Source organism: Oncorhynchus masou, chromosome 6, assembly GCF_036934945.1.
Source record: "Oncorhynchus masou masou isolate Uvic2021 chromosome 6, UVic_Omas_1.1, whole genome shotgun sequence".
NCBI lineage: Eukaryota > Metazoa > Chordata > Actinopteri > Salmoniformes > Salmonidae > Oncorhynchus > Oncorhynchus masou.
This window is the reverse complement of record NC_088217.1, coordinates 49,910,492-49,932,467: the sequence shown is the minus strand read 5'-3', so window position 1 is coordinate 49,932,467 and position 21,976 is coordinate 49,910,492. Positions and strand designations below refer to the sequence as shown.

General features: G+C 43.6%; 1 protein-coding gene across 1 annotated transcript in view; it reads right to left on the bottom strand.

Annotated features, from left to right (window-relative positions):
• Positions 1-11,782: 11,782 nt before the first annotated feature.
• LOC135542205 (forkhead box protein J3-like) overlaps positions 11,783-21,976 on the bottom strand; it is an 87,683-nt gene continuing 77,489 nt past the window's right edge. Inside the window, exons 8-12 of the mRNA XM_064968991.1 lie at positions 20,084-20,533; positions 19,639-19,740; positions 16,376-16,576; positions 16,101-16,169; positions 11,783-15,643 (exon numbers count right to left, since the gene is read on the bottom strand). Of these exons, the coding sequence (XP_064825063.1) occupies positions 15,531-15,643; positions 16,101-16,169; positions 16,376-16,576; positions 19,639-19,740; positions 20,084-20,533 (935 nt within the window). The 3' untranslated portion in view covers positions 11,783-15,530. The remainder of the gene's footprint in view (positions 15,644-16,100; positions 16,170-16,375; positions 16,577-19,638; positions 19,741-20,083; positions 20,534-21,976) is intronic.

The following is a 21,976-nucleotide window of genomic DNA, read 5'->3' as shown; positions in this document are numbered from 1 at the left end:
TGAATAACATAACATTTGGCAAACGAGGATGGCTGAAAGTAGTTCTACAATATCCCTACCTCCACAGGAGCAGTTCTTGAATCAAAGGGCCATTCTTCTCCACTGTCTCGGCACTGAGGGCCTGCTCATCTTCCAAACGCTCGGGGAAGCACACACATATGATGCAGCTGTTGATCTTTTGGATGTACATTTCTCAAAGAAACAAGTGTGCTTCTGAAGAGGTTGGAGAGAGGGAGGCGCGAGCATGCATCTGGGCCTGCAAGCGGTGGCACATTTACCTCTACGGATGTTCTTTCACCCGGTGCACCGACCAAAAGGCCCTCACAGCCTTGATGTCTACCTCCGGGTCAGGTCACAAGCCCCTCTGCATGTATTGCTGGTCAGACCGCCTCCAGCAGTATAACTTTAAGCTGTAGTTTACTCCAGTCAGGGACAATGTGGTGGCCGACCTCCTTTCACGTCAGTTCCCCCCAGACCCCACCTGTGCCCAGGTTGACTCCGAGGAGGACCTCATCCAGCTCCTACACTCACTTCTCCAAGACACAGTGTCGCTCAAGGAGCTGACCCAAGAATCAGCCAACAACCCCATCCTCATGACCTTGCGGGAATACGTAGCTAATGGCTGGCCAACACAGCTCCAGTCGGAACTCCAATATGCCAGGTGCTGGGATGACACGTCTGGCTCGCGGAAACTGCACCGTCATACCAAGCAGCCTCAGAGGACGAGTGTTGGCCATGGCTTATGAGGGCCACTGTGGCATTGTGAAGCTGAAGCCGCGCTGCCGGAACCTGGTGTGGTGGCCTGGCATCGATCATGATATCGAAGGGCTAGTACATGACTGTGCTTCATGCCTTGTCAGTGGAAAGACAGGCCCACCCTCGGCAACACCACTGCAGCCAGTGGTCTGGCCTTCCTGTCCATGGGAACATATCCAACTGGACATCTGAGGTGAACTCTACAATGTGCCACATGACCAACGCTTCCTGGTGGTTGCATATGACCTTGTCCAGTATAGCAGCCATGATTCGTATCACCAATTGGACAGTCTATTTTGTTTATATGTTTTTTATCAGAAATGACTAGGTGATTTTTGAGATGCTACTTGTTGAGATGAGAACAAGTGTTTTTTTAAAACATAAGAGTGCTGATGATGTCGCCCACTGTATGCGCTTTCGGTAGTTTGCTTGTGTCCAGGCTGAGGAGAAATCTGCATATAATGCAGCCCTGGTCAGCCAGATTTGAACACAATCAGACCACAAAGCGACTTCTGTGTGTCTAGACCAGAGTATGGGAGCAGAGTTGAGCAGTTAGTTATCCTGTTCACGGATAGGGCTCCACTTCCTTTCCAACCACTCAGCTAAAAACAAACAAAATAAATCACAATTTAACCAACACCCATATATTTTTGTGACTAGCTGGACCTAACATTTGGTTTTGAGGTATTGAAACCAAACCATTTGATTTGTATGAAAAGTATAATAAACATTAAAAGGCAAATGTAAGAAGCGCTCATAATTTCAAATAGGCTACATGTCATATTAAACAGCATATAAACACTCTAAATAGGTCAGGTGCCAGACAGGGAGCCTAAGAAGGAATTTAAATTAATTATTTAGGCTATATTATTATTTCAAGGCTAGAGCCTACAAAGAAATACATTGTGAAGCATTTGCGAGTGCAACACTATAGGCTGGTAGGGACATAAAGCGCTCAGCATTTAAACAACATTTCGTTGTTTAAATCATTATATTCTATAAATTGCGCATATCGGCTGTGACTTACTTAGAATTAAATACAAATTAAATGAAAAATTCCTTATTAGGCTGAGTCTACAGTGCCTTTGAAGTACTTTTTAGAAACAAGAGTTTGGCCAGTCTGTGGCTTCAGGCTGATGCAATGGTACCTGGAGAGCAGGCCAGCAGCGTTTTCCATGCTTGCAGAGCCACTGGGGATGCTAAACACCCTTTTAACCACTCTTGACAGGCTGGGGAGAGACCTACAGTACAGTATGTTTTTGCAGGGAAGTTTGGTAGGGTGACCTGTTTTTCTAACTATGAAAATTATTTTGTCGGACAGATTGGGAACCCAAAAGTTTGATTCTAGATGGGGAACGATAAATCAAAAATGATTTGGTCTGATCGGTGGATAATTCTCATGCTCAACCATGTGCTATAATATAGCGTAATTAATGTGCAGCAAGAACACTGTTATTCCCCACACTTATTTTTGTAACGTCTGCTTCCAGCTTACACTCTCAAACACGTAGATCCCCTGAACGCAGCTCACTCTCCAGATCCCAAGCACCTGAATTCTGATCACCTGTTCACACACATGTACGTCATAAACACACACTATTTAGTTCAGTTCTTTGCACCCCATCATTGTGAGGTATTGTTTGTTTTGATAGACATTTCTATTTGGAGTGCTGGTTTTTCCCGTATTAGTGCTCCTGTGTACTGTAGTGTTTGGCGGTCCTCACTAACGTTGATTTTTTGCCTATTCCCTGCCTGTACTTTTGCCTATCAGATTTCCTGTCATCAACCTCTTGCCTGATCTCCCGGACTACGTTATTAGCCTTTTCCCTGCCTGTACTGTTACCTTTTTGGAGTCCCTGTGTATGACCTTCTGCCTGCCCCTGGACCCAGCTACCTGCCTCCTCCTGTGGTCGTTTACTAATAAACACCTGCTGAGCCCTGCGCTTGAAACCAGCTCTCTGTCTCCCATCATATTCATTGCAATTTTATTATTCCACTTCTTCAGAATTTTGCCAGTGTAATCACATATTTGATGATATGCCAACTTGTCTCTTTGAAAATGAATTATATGAGGCTATGTATTTTGGCAGCCATTCATGGACAGTTTTGAATATGACATACAAATATGCATGGGATATGCTTAAGGAATCAAATAAAATGTAGGACATTTTAGTATTGTGCACATGCTAGGCAGAAATGGTAGGGGGACCCAACTTTTGTTAATGTAGAGTAAGATAATGGCAAGGATATTCAACTAGTAGGCATAAACCACCTGAAAATTGATATTCATTGGGTTTTTCTTTAAGGTTGGATGTTTTTGAGAAATTAATTGTTATAACAAGAACATTTTCAAACACCCAGCACTTGGGAAACAGATCAGGGGTGGCCAACCCTCCTGGAAAGCAGGATTTTATTCCAGTCCTATTTTAAAGAGATCGTTCACCCAAATGACAAAATATCTCCTTACTTTGAAAACAGTCTATCAACAAGGAGACTGCAATCTATGATTTGGTTACCCACTGCCATCAACCACTAATATAAAACATTTCCTGGGCAGAGTCTTGGTGTAGTGGTTGTCCTCCCTGCCACGTGTCGTACACAACTTTCCTACTTAGAACAGGGGTCAATCCTTGCTTCCAACCTTCTGACTTTTTCACCCATTTGCCTCTCCCCACCTCATTTAATTACTGTGTGAATAAAGTGTCAAACCACCTAAAAAATATTACATTTCATCCCCCTCAAAATCTCAAAGTAACAAAATCGTTGAATTTTGAGTGTTCGGTTAAAGTATCCTGAATTCACCCTGGTTATAGTCCTAAACCATGTCGAAATACATAGAATTGCAGGAAATTAGCTTTACTGGGGAAGACCAGTTCCCCCCATCTAGGGGTTGTGCCAGAAAATCTCGAACCAAGCTTTCTTCAAAAGTTGGCAGCCCTGGTATACTCTAGCCTATTCACTCTATTGTTTGGCGGTGTTTGTCTACTCAACGGCACAACTGTAAGTGCTCATACACAACAATACACGACTAGACTAACCCGGAAGCAGTGGGTGGGACTCTAACCCTTGCCACATCCGACGCTCGTCAGATGTGGCAAGGCTTGCAAACTTTACAGACTACAAAGGGAAGCACAGCTGTGAGCTTCCCAGTGACACGAGCCTACCAGATGAGCTAAATTACTTCTATACTCGCTTCGAGGCAAACAATACTGAAGGATACATGAGAGCATCAGACGACTGTGTGATCACGCTCTCCGAAGCCAATGTGAGTAAGACCTTTGAACATGTCAACTTTCACAAAGCCGCAGGGCCAGATGGATTACCAGGACGTGTACTACGAGCATGGCTGACCAACTGGCAAGTGTCTTCACTGACATTTTCAAACTGTCCCTGACTGAGTCTGTAATACAAACATGTTTCAAGCAGACCACCATAGTCTCTGTGCCCAAGAACATTAAGGTAACCTGCCTAAATGACTACCAACCTGTAGCACTCACGTCTGTGGCCATGAAGTGCTTTGAAAGGCCGGTCATGGCTCACATCAACACCATTATCCCAGAAACCCTAGACCCACTCCAATTTGCATACCGCCCCAACAGATCCACAGATGATGCAATCTCTATTGCACTCTACACTGCTCTTTCCCACCTGGATAAAAGGAACACCTATGTGAGAATGCTATTCATTGACGACAGCTCAGCGTTCAACATCATAGTGCCCTCAAAGCTCATCACTAAGCTAAGGACCCTGGGACTAAACACCTCCCTCTGCAACTGGATCCTGGACTTTCTGAAGGGCCACCCCCAGGTGGTAAGGGTAGGTAACAACACGTCCATTACGCTGATCCTCAACACGGGGGCCCCTCAGGGGTGCGTGCTCAGTCCCCTCCTGTACTCCCTGTTCACTCATGACTGCATGGCCAGGCACAACACCCTCATTAAGTTTGCCAATGACACAACAGTGGTAGGCCTGATCACCAACAACGATGAGACAGCCTATAGGGAGCAGGTCAGAGACCTGGCCATATGGTGCCAGGATAACAATCTCTCCCTCAATGTGATCAAGACAAATGAGATGATTATGGACTACAGGAAAAGGAGGGATGAGCATGCCCTCATTCTCATTGACGGGGCTGTAGTGGAGCAGGTTGAGAGCTTCAAGTTCCTTGGCGTCCACATCACCAACAAACTAACATGGTTCAAGCACATCAAGACAGGTGTGAAGCGGGCATGACAAAACCTATTCCCCCTCAGGAGACTAAAAAGATTTGGCATGGGTCATCAGATCCTCAAAAGGTTCTACAGCTGCACCATCGAGAGCATCCTGACTGGTTGCGTCACTACCTGGTATGGCAACAGCTCGACCTCCGACCGCAAGGCACTACAGAGGGTAGTGCGTACGGCCAAGCTTCCTACCATCCAGGACCTCTATACCAGGCGGTGTCAGAGGATGGCCCTAAAAATTGTCAAGGACTCCAGTCACCCTAGTCATAAACTGTTCTCTTTGCTACCGCATGGCAAGAAGTACCTGAGCGCCAAGTCTAGGTCGAAAAGTTCCTTCACAGCTTCTATCCCCAAGCCATAAGACTCTTGAACAGCTAATCAAATGGCTACCCAGACTATTTGCTTTGTTCCCCCCTCTCTTTTATGCTGCCTCTACTCTCTGTTTATTATCTATGCATAGTCACATTAACTGAACCACATGCACATATTACCTCAGTTACCTCGACGAACATGTGCCCCCCGCACATTGACTCTGTACCGGTACCCCTTGTATATAGCCTCGCTATTGTTATTTTGCTGCTGCTCTTTAATTATTTATGTATTTTTTTTAAACTTATCTATTTTTTACTTAATACTTATTTTTCTTAAAACTGCATTGTTGGTTAAGGGCTGCAAGTAAGCATTTCACTGTAAGGTCTACACCGGTTGTTTTCGACGCATGTGACAAATAAAATGTTATTTCATTTGGTCTGCTAAACCGGCTACCATTACCCAACACAAGAAGAGGTTCACCAGCTGAAGAACATTCTGGAACCTGCCTGGAACATTCAACGAACACAACATCCATATAGATTTCAACTGATGTTGTAGTATAATATAGAATGCCTTGTATGCTCACAACTGCATTGTGGTATAGATATTGCTAGCTGTTATACATATGTATATGATGGTGTTTTATGTAATATCTTCTACAAGAGCTTTGACAAGTGACTAAATGATTCCAGCTGCATCAGAAACCAATAAAGTGTTGAATTCAACTTCTGTATCAATTAATTGTGATATTCATGAAATGTATTTGGATAAACTAGCTTCAATTTTACTGATAAAACAAATGATGTAGGGAATTGGTGTATCATTTAAACTTTAATTTGTTGGCAAGTAAACATGTTTCAATAAAACAGTATATTAGTCAGTAAATATAGCAAATAAGTAGACATATTGTAACGCGCTCAATGAGTGAATGAGTGTGGAGTCAGGCACAGAGAGCAAAGGATGCGGGAAAAAACACGCATTAATGTCCAAACAAAAATCACTGGAACAAAATAGTATACCCAACACAGGTATAACTACAAAACAAAATTGTACCCTATCGTGAAATACTAGAACAGTGAGAAACCCAACAAAACACTAACCACTCTAACACATACAGATGAACAAGCCCGCACAAACAGAAGCGGGCTAAACGAACTTAAATAACCCCACCCTAACAACCAAACAAGGAACAGGTGAAACCAATGACAAAACCAAACGAACACAGAACAAAGGATCGGTGGCAGCTAGTAGACCGGCGATGACGACCGCCACCCGAACAAGAAGGGGAGTCACCTTCGGTAATATTCGTGACACATATGGCTTGTATTCAATGCAAAGTGTAAGGACAGACGCTTGAGTAGAAAAGTTGGTACGGGGAGTCAAAATTTAATTGGAACAGACATGGCACAGGACAGGAACAGCGTCAGAACAGGATAATACACAGACGTAAGACAATTAATGCAGAAGCGGGGAACAGAGCTGGGGAACAGACAGATATAGGGGAGGTAATAAAACAGGTGATTGAGTCCAGGTGAGTCCAATGAATCACTGATGTGCATGACGAGGGAAGGCAGGTGTGCGTAATGATATTGTCAGGAGTGCGTAATGCAGGGCGCCCTTGAGCGCCAGGGGGGAAGAGCGGGAGCAGGTATGACACAAAGTTTATTCTCTCAGGAGATTGAGAGGAGTTCACACAGCAGTATGCAGGAACAGTTAAGGCAATGTATCACATATACACAGTAGAATAAAAAATATACCACTAACGCCTAACAAATACTACAGTTTTACAAAGGGAATACATGCACATGGTGTGTTTGGGTGGTGCAGTGAGGTGTTCAGAGTCACTTTGATACAAGGGGAGATTGTTGTTATGGGACCTTTCACATCTCCTCTTGAGAGTCATCAGATTTTTGGATCCAAGTGGTATTGTCTGTGAGAGAAAGACAAAAATACTATTAGATATTAATGCGCAATCGTTGTGTACCGTCTGTATTCCTACTGTAGCATCATAGTGTAAAATATGAAACATCCCACAAACACACGTTAGCTAGCTTGCTACAACAATCAGGTATAATTACTCCAAGACTAATATGATTCATAAAGCCAAAGTCATTATTTTACTCTCTACCACCATCATCAACATTTCTCCATTTCTACACCTAATGAGAAGCACTGAGGCTAGCTAGGCTAGTAAGCTAGCTATAATGTCAGACTACAGTACATTTTAGGTATAGCAAACACAGCTAGCTAAACTTGGCTCGGTTGGCTTGTGGTGGTACTAGCAAGCCCAGTTATGGCCAAATCTATCACAAAATTGCACTGTACTGAACAACGCTGCCTCGTGCAAAAAGAGAGGTTATATTGCAAATGAGTCAACCTAGATATCCTGCAATGTCCTGGCAGATAGGAACATCGTTGAGACCAATGGCTCTGTTGAACAAGGACACTCATATCGACTCGCTGCCAGCATGATAGTGCAATCGGCGAAACACAAAGGCCACAATAATTGCTATAAAACATGACTCCATTTATTTTTAGATCAGACAGCAGGCTCAATCAACAAATTAAGTCATTGGTTGAACTCTCCTGGTGCGAAAATAAAACAAAATACAGATATAGTGCATAATTTAATGAATTATATGTATGAATGTATGAAACACCCTCTCATCATTCATAATTATGTAGGGAGACTAGAAAAATACAGGGACACCCATCCCGTAGAGGTTAATGCATTTGAGCCAATCAGTTGTGTTGTGACAAGGTAGGGGTGGTATACAGAAGAAGATAGCCCTATTTGGTAAAAGGCCAAGTATAGAAGTAAGAATAGCTCAAATAAGCAAAGATAAATGACAGTTCATCATTACTTTAAGACAAAGGTAGTCAATATGGAACATTTCAAGAACTTTGAAAGTTTCTACAAGTGCAGTCGCAAAAACCATCAAGCGCTATGATGAAACTGGCTCTCACGAGGACCGCCACAGGAAAAGGAAGACACAGAGCTACCTCTGCTGCAGAGGATAAGTTCATTAGAGTTACCAGTCTCAGAAATTGCAGTCCAAATAAATGCTTCAGAGTTCAAGTAACAGACACATCTCAACATCAACTGTTCAGAGGAGACTACGTGAATCAGGCCTTCATGGTCAAATTGCTGCAAAGAAACCACTACAAAAGGACACCAATAATAAGAAGAGACTTGCTTGGGCCAAGAAACACGAACAATGGACATTAGACCGGTGGAAATCTTTCCTTTGGTCTGATGAGTCCAAATTTTAGATTTTTGGTTCCAACTGCCATGTCTTTGTAAGACGCAGAGTAGCTGAACGGATGATCTCCGCATGTGTGGTTCCCATGCAGTGGCGGATTGAGGTATAGGCCACATGGGCAGCATCTTTCTGGGGGCGGCCCCGGCTGCCCGCACAAAAAAACTCGTAATGGTGACATTTGCGAGGTAGGTTTTCTATCGCTCATCTGCACGTCACGTCAATGATATCATGTCACCGTGTGGGACTGTGGGTCAATTAACCTTAGTTAATAAAGTGGGCGCCCTGATTCTAGTTTGTGAGCTCGGCAGGCTACTGCCTGGGAAGGTCTCCCAATCAGAAGTATGAGATGGGGAGGAGGACAGGGGTAGGTTGACCTCAGGTCTTCCCACTGGAAGCCCGAGGTAGGGGGAGTGGAGGAATCTATCAAATAGCGCACCTCTAACTTTGTCCAGTACAAATGCAATTAGTAAAATCAGTCACACTACGAAATGCTACCAAATAAATCACAAATCATTCATAATACTGTGAATATAGTTTCACAGACAATGTTGCATTTTTGTCTGGGTTGTGTGAAATCGTTAAGAGTAATATAAAACCAGTGTGCCCACCACCAAGGTGAATTGGTTAAGTCTTGACTCTTGGTTGACAGTGTTGGGGGGATGGGTAATGTGTTGATGCTTGGGTGCAAAATCAACAAGTTTTTTTCTATCTGTCTTTATTACCTCTATTGATGAGTCTTACTTTTGTATATATTTTTAATTGTTATGATTATTTACTTGTGTTTTCCAAATGTCTGAATAAAAATTACAGTTAGTGCAGAATGGTGATTTCTTTTGCGGGGGGCTGAAGGGGGGGGGGGGGGTTCGCCCTGGGAGCCATACAAGCTAGAACCGCCACTGAGGTGGTGTGATGGTGCTTTGCTGGTGATGCTGTCATTAAGGCAAAGGATGGCTACTTTGAAGAATCTCAATCTTGTTTTACTGGTAGTGTATATTGTTTTAATTCAGATTTTTCAGGGGGTGCTGCAGCATCCTCAGCGCCCCTATTTCCTGCGGCTGTGTGTGGAGGCTCTTCAGTCAGTTATTCACTTCTAATGTACTTCTACCAGTTTGGTCCAAAGAGATGGAGCAGAATTTCCAAAATTAGCATGAAGGCCAGTGTGTCATGAGGAAGTGTGAAAGTCTCCTGGTGTCATTGAGAGCATGACCTGGACATACACGGACCTGGTCATCATGTGTAGGGGCTAGGGGAGGGTCTTCGGAGAGCTGGGTGGGGAAAAGGACATGCATGTCTTTGATTACTGATATTTAAGGAGGTTTCCTTTTTATGCGAGTAAAGTACATATCGGATGAAAATAAATGTAATGACAGGCCTGATAGAAACAGAACATTTTCCGGTAAACTTTCCAAATGTCAAAAAAAACAAAATATGGTAGACAAGGTAGGGTCTTTTTGTGTAGCTAAAATGAATGCGAGAAATGTGCAAATATTGATATAATAATCATCATATCGAAGTAAATGTAAGAGTCACGCCATGACATGTACTCCCGCTACGACGCGTCGGAAAGGCATGACGTTAATTAGGCTACAGTTTAAATAAATTAACTTCACAGGGTAGTTAAAGTGCAAGATGAGCTTGATGCTCCTTTCCAATAAATATCGAGTCTTATTCTGGTGATCATCGATGCGTTGTTGTCATTTGACAAATTAAAATAATCTTGCTATTTTGTCCATAATAATTCAGGCTATAAAAGTGCATAGCTATTGGCTGGAGCGCACGTGCCAATTGGATGAAAACCTTTCTAGTAAACGTCCTGGGAGACTATTCTAGTTCAGGAACGTGTCAATGTGGAAAAAAACATATGGAACCTGTCACTAGTCAGATTTCCATTGACCCAGGTTTTTTCGCCAGATGCAATCATTGTGAAATGTGTAGGCCTCAATGGAAATGGCAGATACATGAGAAACGTTATACATTGAACATTTAAGTAATTTAGCAGGCGCTCTTATCCAGAGCGATTTACAGCAGTGAGTTCATACTTTTTTCCTTCTTAAGATCGATTTTCATCCTTTCACCAAAAGGTGGATTTTTCTAATTTTTTTTATTACGACAAATTATGATCTTCTAATCATTTTGACGCAGTGTGTGATGTCATCACGTAACGATAAAGCGCAACTCCACATTTAATTCAAATTGTCTACTGCATACATTTTTCCCCCCACAAAAGTAATAAACCGTGCAATAACTCAAAAAATATATTAAAACAAAAAAAAAAGTTTCTTTGCAGGACAAGGATTGTCCTGACGTTCAAGAATGCCTGAATTGCTTAGCCTTGCTTTCCTGATCGGCCGGCAAGATTCACCATCCAATTATTTCAGATCTACAGGATTGCGGTGATACGTTGGCACATGATAATTATTAGAATATGGAAAATAGTAAATTATTGCATTCTATCCATGTTGGCATTCGCAGGCTACCGGAGATATGTAACAGATACAGTAGGTGTGATGGCATGTAGGCTGTCGCCAGTTTATTAATTCGCAATTTTCTGAAATAAGTAATGAAAACATTTCAACCACTTACCTTTTATTCGACACTAGGTTTTTTGGGAAAACGGTTTTATTAGGTGTTACGTCATTGTTAAAAAAATAATAAAATATAGTGAAATGGAAATGCACCATAGAAAAGAGATGTAACAATTGCATGCTATGTTTACTTCCTAAGTGTAGACTAAAACAAAACACTAGACATGTTACTGGAAATATGAAAGATTGTGTGAATTGTTCACTTGGGAAAGGACAATGAGTATGGTAGACTACTGTACTATTGTAATACTAACCTCCTGAATTAGGAAATATTTAAAAGTTGAGTGCACCGATCAAAGTGGAATGTTGCAAGTGAAAAAAAATACTTACCAGAAAACAATTAGGTATCATGCTTGAGAGATGTGACCACATAGGAGCTGCACTACGACCTGCTATATTCACCCCGAACCTTTAAGTTCGCTGTTTCAACACAATTGCTGTCATTTTACACAGTGCACATAGAAAGTGCAATTCCACTACGCACAACTATTAGTTGAAATAGACTGCAAAACTCATTTGTGACTGATGGCAGCTACTTCTACTGTTCAAAATAGTAAATCATTCACAGGATAATTCACTGTAGCACAAGTCTGCTTCATATAACTCGTTCAAATACATACAAAATATGACAAACACCACACCATTCCACAGTGAAGTTAACATATTTTATTTCTTTAAGTGCCATTCATGCATATTGGGGATGGGGGTGGGATAGACAATTCTAATAACACTGGAGTTATTTTACAGCACTAAACCAATACAAAGAGTAGCTGTGTCACCTCATTGGACAGCAAAAGTAATAAACCGTGCAATAACCAAAAAAAGGACAAAAGGAAAACAAATACAAGAAATGACAAAGACAAAAAACAAAAACAAACATTATCAACATTGAAACACTGAATGTAGAACCATAGTACAGGTAAAAGGTAGTGTCACACAAAAAGCCAACGCATTTTCATCACATATATACAATATAGATATATACATACTGTGTCACCCTCTGATTGGACAATAACAAAATACTCTATTCTTTTTCCCTCCTCTCATGAGTAAGTCCCACCCTTGCCTTGATGCCCCACCCCCAAGAGGAAATAGGGATGATTGAAAATACATTTATTTACAAGAAGCACAACACACCAGCACTGAATAAAATAGGCCTCAATCAGCAGTACTTGTTGGCAGTTCTCCCATGTAACAAGGCTTATTTTCTATTTTTTTTGATATCATAGTAATCTCTCTGGCAGGTACATCTCCAGTGGTATTTTAAAAATTGAGTTTGTCTTTTCAAACAAAATGTACTCGCTCACACGGACAGACACACAGACTCAGTAAAGAGGGTGATGCATAAACATGACCCAGTCATCCGTCTTTCCCTTACTCGTTCACGCGCATCACATCTATGAGCTCTTCCCCGCCCTTCCCATCTCCTCTTTGCACTGTGGGGGGTGGGTTAACAACTACATACCCTTTGACGGTCCTCTAGTGTTTTTCCATTAGTGCCCTCTTCATTACCAGTGATGAAATGCAACATACCAAACATGCCCTGCCAACCATGGGCTGCCAAGACTTCCCTATCACATTTAGATCCACATTCTAACACCCATTCCTTGGGTCAGTCTCAATAGAGTCTACAGGACCCACACTGACCTTATCGAGCAGTCAAATGGTAAATTCACGATCACTACTACTTCATAAAGTATTCATTGTTCACTAATGAAGGACTCAATGGTTGAGAATCTGAAGTAACCGTGGCATTTTAACTGAATTCTGAACATTCTGACTGTTTTAAAGGGATACTATGAGATTCTGGCAATTAAGCCATTTTTCTACTTGCCCATACGCTATGGTACCTGCAGACTTCCAGTCAATGTGCTAACAGAGGCTTGAGAACTACCTCCAACTTCCTTTATACTGCACGTAGAGACATAAAAAAGGGTATCCGCGAGTTCATCGGACTCTGGGTAAGTAGAAAAACAATTGTCCGAATCCCTCAGTATCCCTTTAAATGACTGACTGATTTGGGCCAATAAACAAAGCCTAAACACTCAATGGGTATCCACAGGAAAGAACATGAGCCACACACACACACACACACACAACGGTTGTTTAAAATACAAGGAACATTTGGGAATCTAACCCAAAACCAGCTACAGGTAAAGGTAGAAGTAGCAAGACATGATGGATAAAGATGGAGGAAATGCAACAAATAAAAACAATTAGCCTAAAATATCAGAACAAAATGGGTAGTATGAACCATTTACAGAGTGAACTGGCTGGCAAAAGATCTGTACAACCTTGCAGACACGCCTGGCAGTATAGGTTTTTGTGAAAAGCTCTCGTTCCATCCAAGCTTTCCCACTTATGTCTTCTGCAACCTGTTTCAAAAAGGACAGCCACACAGTATCTACACATGTATACTAACTGTTACAACAGACAAAAGGTGTCTGTGCTCAGCTGTGTTAATGTGATACTACAAACCTTGTCGCGATTGTCGTTAGATCACACACACACACAAAAAAACAAAAAAACATTTTCAGCAATGGAGAGAAACAAAATCCAACCCAAGCTAAAGTTTGTCTAAAGGGGGAGGGGGGCAACAGTGAATGTTTAGTTTATCTCGGTGATCCGTAGTGAAAGAAACAAAGTGAAAAGGTAAGCTGGACTGTGCTAGACTCAGCCCAAGCTCCCATATAGGTTGCGCAAGCAACCAAGTTGAGGGTTCAGGACAAGTCCGATTCAGTAGCCACTAAGGGACATGACAGGTGAACAGGAGTGTTTCCAGCACCACTAGTCTCCCACCCATTTTTCTCCTCTCTCTCTCTCCCCCCCTCCCCCCTTGGCTGTTGACCAGAAAAAGTGCTAATTTCTCTGAATAAGAAACCCTGCCTAAAAAAATGCATCTCTGCCTCTAACCGTTCATTTCTCTGTTTTTGTGCATCTGTTTTGTGCTCATTGATAGCATATGCAGATGATTGCAGTAAACAATCATAGCCCTAATATTACACACTCACTCACACACACACACACACACCACATTCCCATTGTTTTTTATTTTATTGTTCATGATTGTATTACAGCATATTCTCTGCCTTGCAGTGCAAATCTGACTGGGTCACAGCAAGGAAGATATTGGGGGAGATCGATACTGATTCAGATGTATAGCATCTGAATGAAGAACATTCCTACTGCATGGCTTGTAGTAGACCTTACGACTGAAAAATGAAGTTCGCCTGTAATTTCCTGCATCAGAAGAGAACAGGGAGATATCCTACAGTTCTTTGTGCAGCATGTGCACAGAATGTAATAGGTGAAGAGACACCTACAGACAATAGGGCGCACACATGTACTCAAATTCATTGTGTATGACTAGTGAAAGGATGTAGTGATTGAGAATGAGACTGTACTTGCAGTCTTAAGTATTATTCAACAAGTCAAACAAAGGACAGAAGGTGAAAAGGAGGTCTGGATTTCTTACAGTCACCCACTCATGCATCTTTTTCAGTCTTGTTGGAGTATTGGAGATTTAAAAGGTATGATACATTGTTGACAGAATAGACAAAACCACAAATACTGCCGGTAATGTTGCTGAATTTCCACAATTTGCTTTTTTTTTTTTTTTTTTTTTAATGGACCAGATGGGTTGGTTAAAGGACAACTGGATGGATTACTCTATGATGAAGCATCTGTGATCTTTATATCAAGCAGAGTTCAATGCAAAACACCCTGGTCATAACGTAACCTTAGCTACTGTAAACCTAACTTCACTACCAATAAACCCACCATTGGGGATCCATCGTCCACCCACAAGGTGACCAACAAGCACCATCACGTTACTCAAAAAGGCTGCCTGCGTTTTCCATAAAAGAACAACGAAAAAGAGAGAAACTCATCCAAGAAGCAGCTGAGGCCTAAAGTCAACACGAGAAGGATAACAAGCCGAAAAAGGTCGCTCAAATCACACAACAGTTACGGACGGACCTGGGGGGACTTTGGATAGTTGCTGGCTGGGAGGGGGAGGGGGGGGGGTGAAGGGGGCTGGCCGAGGGATGAAGGCTGGAGCATGTGTTTGACATGAACGTGTGCTACTTGCCTCGTCAAGACAAGCACATAAGCCACCGCTTTAAACATGTTTTACTAAATATGATTGTCTTCAAAGTAACACTTTTTTTTTTTTGTACGTTTTGTTTTTGTTTGTAAAAATGTCAGGACTCTGAAGTCTCTCCCTCTTGCTCTCTCCTCCGAAAGTGACACCTGTTCTATGGTTCTGTATCCCACCAACAACAGTTCCGTCTCCTTTTACTGTGAGCGTACAGCTCAGCCTGGCTTCTTCCTCATACACTCATCTCCTCTGCACCTCCTGGAAGCTCCTCGTTAGGGGCAGGACATTAACGTTAGACAATGGAGTCCCAGTCAAAGTCATCCTGGATGTCATCTGCTGGCATGCGGTGCATCTGGAAGTTTCTGGGAGGGATCATGTGCTGCTGGTTCATCTGCGCATGGTGTCCTAAGAGGGGGAGAGAAGGGAAATGAGGGCATACTACATATACACAGTAGAAGTATCATTGGTTAAATTAGTCGTTTTGGGCTTCCGAGTGGCGAAGCGGACGAAGACACTGCATCTCAGTGCTAGAGGCCTCCCTACAGACACCCTGGTTCGATTCCAGGCTGTATCACAACCAGCCGTGATTGGGAGTCCCACTGGCCCAGCGTCATCCGGGTTAGGGTTTGGCCGGGGTAGGCCGCCATCGTAATTAAGAAGTTGTTCTTAACTGACTTGCCTAGTTAAATAAATGTTTTGAAATAATAGTCAAATGGGGAAAGGACCTGTCAAGGTGTTGTTCTAGTGCTTGTTTAATGTGGAAGGACAGGTTTGATGGATACCTAGTGTACTGTTGAGACCATGCCCTTGGCTGAGACCTAGTTTAGTGATTATTTGAATGGGGGCTGCAGCTGTACTGTACCTGTCATGTGGGGGTACCCTGGGGGCCCCATCATAGACATGCTCTGTCTGGAGTCCATGTAGAGATTTCCTGTGGAGAGAAAGACAAACTTCACTAAAATACCACAATCCCAAAATAATGTATGGGCTAGCTTAAACAATCCTCCTCATCCCCAGCGTTATTGCAATGTAAGTTCACATAAGAGGAACATGTCGTCAATGTCCTGATAATGGGAGTGGTCTGAAATGCTAAATGCAATAATAGTGTGAGCTCGGATGTAGGTGAGGGTCACTGACCTGTGGTGATGTGCTGGCTGGGCTTGTTGGGGTGCATGGAGCCATGGCATACGGGTACGGGCGGCGGCTGCACTGCCCCCTGTGGCTGAATGACACCAGTGCGGGTGAAGAACTGGTTGATAGACGAGCAGAGGTCAGCGATCTGCGTGGGCTCCAGAGACCAGTTGTTCAGCTCCGCTTGTCTCATGCTCTCTTTCAGTCCTGCACGGGGTCAGACCCAAATGCAACATCAGCCAAGGAAAAAAGCAAGACACGGCCACCTCTGCAGCACACCAGTCAAACCACATCAGTAGTACTAGCTGCCAGTCACTGCAGTGATAACAGTGGAGTTCTAAAAATCACACCACATTAAAAAGGTCAAGAGGGTGTAGATAGGTTTATGTAAAAAAACAAACATGTATTACACATAACTACATTTTAACAGTGAAATCTAATTAAAACCTATTTTGCAATTGTATATTGTATACTCAGCTAGCACAGATTGGAATATGTTCTGGGATTCATCGGATGGCACTGAAGAGTTTACCACAGCCACCCGCTTCATTATCATCTTTGAGATGATTCTACAACTTGATTAGAGTCCACCAGTGGTAAATTCAATTGACTGACATGATTTGGAAAGGCACACCTGTCGATTTAAGATCCCACAGTTGACAGTGCATGTCAGAGCAAAAACCAAGCCATGAGGTCGAAAGAATTGTCCGTAGAACTCCCGAGGCAGGGTTGTGTCGAGGCACAGATCTGGGGAAGGGTACCAACACATTTCTGCAGCATTGATGGTCCCCAAGAACACAGTGTCCTCCATCATTCTTAAATGGAAGAAGTTTGGAACCACCAAGACTCTTCCTAGAGCTGGCCAATCTAAGCAATCAGGGGAGTAGGGCCTTAGTCAGGGAGGTAACCGAGAACCCAGTAGTCTCTCTGACAGAGCTCCGGAGTTCATCTGTGGAGATGTGAGAACCTTCCAGAACTCCAACAGGCCTTTATGGTATAGTGGCCAGAAGGAAGCCACTCTTCAGTAAAAGCCACATGATAGCCCGCTTGGAGTTTGCCAAAATGCACAAGAGACTCTCAGACCATGAGACACAAGATTCTCTGGTCTGATGAAACCAAGATTTAACTATTTGGCCTGAAACCCAAGCATTATGTCTGGAGGAAACCTGGCACCAAGTACAGAGATCCTTGATGAAAACCTGGGGCAAAGAATCACCTTCCAACAGGACAACAACCCTAAGCACACAGCCAAGACAACGCAGGAGTGGCTTCGGGACAAGTCTCTGAATGTCCTTGAGTGGCCCAGCCAGAGCCTAAACTCGATTGAACATCTCTGGAGACCTGAAAATAGCTGTGCAGCAATGCTCCCCATCCCTTCCTGACAGAGCTTGAGAGGATCTGCAGAGAAGAATGGGAGAAACTTCCAAAATACAGGTGTGCTAAGCTTATTGCGTCACCCCCAAGAAGACTCGTTGCTGTAATCGCTGCCAAAGGTACAAGCATTTTGCTACACCCACATTAACATCTGCTAACCATGTGTAAGTGACAAAAAAATTAGATTTGATGTGCTTCAACAAAGTACTGAGTAAAGGGTCTGAATGCTTATGCAAATGTGAAGAAAACTAAGTCAAGGGGTCTGAATACTTTCCGAAGGCACTGTATCCCAATCAGATGCCATGGATTACAGGCAACATCCGTACTCTGACGCTCGTCGGATGTGGCAGGACTTCAAACTATAGTCTGTGTGCCCAAGAATGCCAATGTAACCCATCTATGGCCCCGTAGCACTCACATCTGTAGCCATAGGGTAAAAAAAAACTTTGAAAGGCTGGTCATGGCTCACAAACACCATCATCCCAGACACCGTAGACCTACTCCAATTCGCATACCGCCCCAACAGATCCACAGATAATGCCATCTCTATTGCAATCCACACTGCCCTTTCCCACCTGGACAAAGGGAACACCTCCGTGAGAATTATGTTCATTGACTACAGCTCAGCGTTCAACACCATAGTGTCCTCCAAGTCAAGGACCCTGGGATTAAACAACCTCCCTCTGCATTTGGATATTGGATTTACTGACGGGCCGCCCCCACAGGTGGTGAGGGTAGGCAAAAACACATCCGCCACATTGATCCTCAACAAGGGGCTCCTCGGGGGTGCGTGCTTAGCCCCCTCCTGTACTCCCTGTTCACCCACGACTGCATGGCTGCACACGACTCCAACACAATCATGAAGTTTGCAGACAACATGACTGTTGTAGGCTTGATGATCGACAACGAGACAGCCTACTTGGAGGAGGTCAGAGACCTGGCAGTGTAGTGCCAGGACAACAACCTCTTCCTCAACTTCAGCAAGACAAAAGAGCTGATTGGAGACAACAGGAAACGGAGGGCCAAGCACTCCCCCATTCACATTGACAGGGCTGTATTGGAGAAGGTCGAGAGCTTCAAGTTGCTTGGTGTCCACGTCACTAAGGACCCATCATGGTCCAAACACACCAACATAGTCGTGAAGAGGGTACGACAACGCCTCTTACCCCTCAGGAGTCTGAAAAGATCCTCAAATGTATCCGGCTGCACCATTTAGAGCATCTTGACTGGCTGCATCACTGCCTTGTATGGCAACTGCTCGGCATTTAACCTGCAAGACGCTACAGAGGGTAGTGCGTACGGCCCAGTACATCACTGTCATGTCATACTTCAATCAATCACCTAACCTACATGAGGTAATATCTACAAGTCACCCCAGCTGCCTCACTCGGGACTGGTACTCCTTGTACATAGCCTCGTTATTGTGATTTTATTGTGTTACTACTTTCTTTATCCATTTGCAAATGTTATTCATTGTTAACTGCATTGTTGGGAAAGCGCTCGTAAGTAAGCATTTCACAGTAACATCTACACTTGCATTCGGTGCATGTAACATATAAAATAACATTGGTAATTGGATCAACTCTGTGACCTGCTGAGCAACACTGCATTTGGTAATTAAACTTGAAGGCAGCGTTCTTTAATTGAAGAGCTCCTTCAAATGAAACCCTTGATTGGCAACACTTCAGCACACCAACAAAAAAGCTCCAATAAACTTGCCTGTTGGTGCTCATCACAGGCATTATGGCATGCAATAATTTGGATAAAATGAAAAACACAGGTTGACAATAAGAATATTAAAAATAAAGACAAGTGTATAATTAATTAGCTTATTGAGGCTTAAGTTGGATATGCCAATGCAATGGAACTGCATTCACAATCCTTCATAGCCGCACCTTGAAAAGGTGAGAGGTCGACATCAGCCCAGTTATAACTGCTGGCAATACGGCAGCTCTCTTTCAGTGCGTCCAGATTGGGGTACCAGTCAGAGGGCAGACCTGCAAACACAGAGAGGAGCACAGAGTGATTTAGAGGCTGGAGAGGAATCAGCATTTTTTTTTTTTTTGCAACAGTACTCTACTTTGGCCACGGGGTGGAGTCGGTTCCCTCTGAAAAGGTTGTAGGGCTCCAGAGGTACTGTCTGGATGCAGCATTTGCTTTGTTCTCATTATTGCAAACCGCATAAATCAGATGATAATTTACTGTCTGTTGACCAAAATCAGGTCTCTGTACTTAATGCAGAATAAATACTGAGGTAGCCAGGTCCAGCTGTGTCTCACTGGGTTATCTCTGAATGCATCTGAATGTGTGTATGGTGCAGAGGAAAGAGGCAGGTCTTACCTGTGTTGCAGGCCATCTGTTGCTGGGCAGGATGGGGCTGGTGAGCCAGGCTCTGGTGCTGCTGCTGGGAGGGGTGCTGGCCGTGCTGCTGGGCATGTTGGGAGGGGTGCGGCGTGTGCTGCTGCGGGTGCTGGACATGGGAGGGGTGCTGCCCATGCTGAGAGTGTGGAGGGTGCTGTGGGTGCTGGGTGTGTTGGCCGTGTTGGCCATGTTGGTTGTGTGGGCCATGCTGGCCGTGCTGGGAGAGGTGCTGTGTGTGGGGCGAGCCGTGGCCCGGGTGGGTGTTCTGGCCAGGGAGATGGGGAGGGTGGGACAGGGGCACCTGGCCACCGCTGCTGGAGTGGTTGTTTGTCAGGCTGTTCTGGGTGCTGATTGTGCCACTGGGGGAGTGCTGATAGGAGCAGGCGGTATGGGTCTGCTGGGACGACTCTGTCGGCATGCCCATCAAACCTGGAAAGTCCATATACACACCCCGTCATACCTATTACTCTGTGCTTCAACAAAGTCATTATTTGATATAAACATACAATGCAACAAACTATAAGAAACCACTTAAATATTGCAGGTAAGTCATTAACACCAAGGGGGCTTGTAGGTTTCAGTTGTAAAAGCACCCATTCAAGTTCACGACGACAACATCATCATGCAATCAGTGGATCTGGGATTCCCTTGTTCAAGGAGCACTACACTTGACGACACAGCTGCCATTTTGAACGAGCAGCTAAAAGGAATGAGTCAGCGGCGGCAGAGCTTCTGAAAACCACAGAGAGCCGGTTGGCATTTCTTCTTCCGAACTCTGCAATTCTTGACACTTCGTCGTGTTGCCGCACTATTTTGAAAAACAAGCACGACTGGAGCGCGAACATCTGCACATCCAACAGCAATAATCTGAGTGTAGGGGAGCGGTTCTTAAGAGGCCCTGGTCCATCACGGCTTTGGCACGGTAAAACCTATTTCACTGGAGTGCTTTTAGAGCCGACTCCTGCCCTGCCGCAATCGCCCCCAGAACACTCACTGCAGGGGTGACAAAGGTACATCTCTTATCGGTACAGAAAGCCCATTGTCCAACCAGGGAAATACAGAAAGCAATTAGCGCGCAGCCCCAGAATAACAATGCGAGCTCATTACCTATTATCAAAGCCAGTGAATTAGCTCACTGTCTACAGCACCAGGGTGTGAAATCCTCTCGCTCGCATATTTACACTTTTTAATTGCAAGGGCTTGTCTGACTAAGAGATTTCACTTTTATGCATATATAAAATGTAAAAAAAAAAAGGTAACAACTTTAAACTAATGAAACCTAGATGATAGATTAAGGGAGAGGAACACTTGAAAACATTAGCATGAAATGCATTTGATTTGTGAAAGTAGGTTATACAAGAAAAAGCTTTGTCGGCGTTTGCCCATAACCCGCTTGTCAAGTGCTTTTTGTTCATCAGTCAATCAGATTACAAACAAAAAGCATTACGTTCTAAAGGGCTGACAGGCTTTTGGAGTGCCACACTTAATCCGACCCTGTGCGATGGGCCTATACCATTATGAATACCATCGTTATGGAAATTGCGTCAACAGACAAGAGGTTTGATACTGCAATCTTGTAATCGTCTGAAAAAAGAATGTATAAAAAAACGCCGTAAAGATATACGAGACGACAGGCAGAGTAACAAAGCTGCATTCACACGTTTACAAAACTGCATTATTCTGCTATGAACTCTTCACTCTTTTGTGCATTCGCATTGGGAATGAGGCCAGAGGATTTAGCATGTAGACCGTATAAACAGCCATATGGATTTGCACTAGAGCAACTGTCTATCGAATCCCGACTCATCCAACCCACTTAACCTAATTAGTGCCAATTCCACTCTCCTTCCACCAACTGTTTAGTGCAAAACA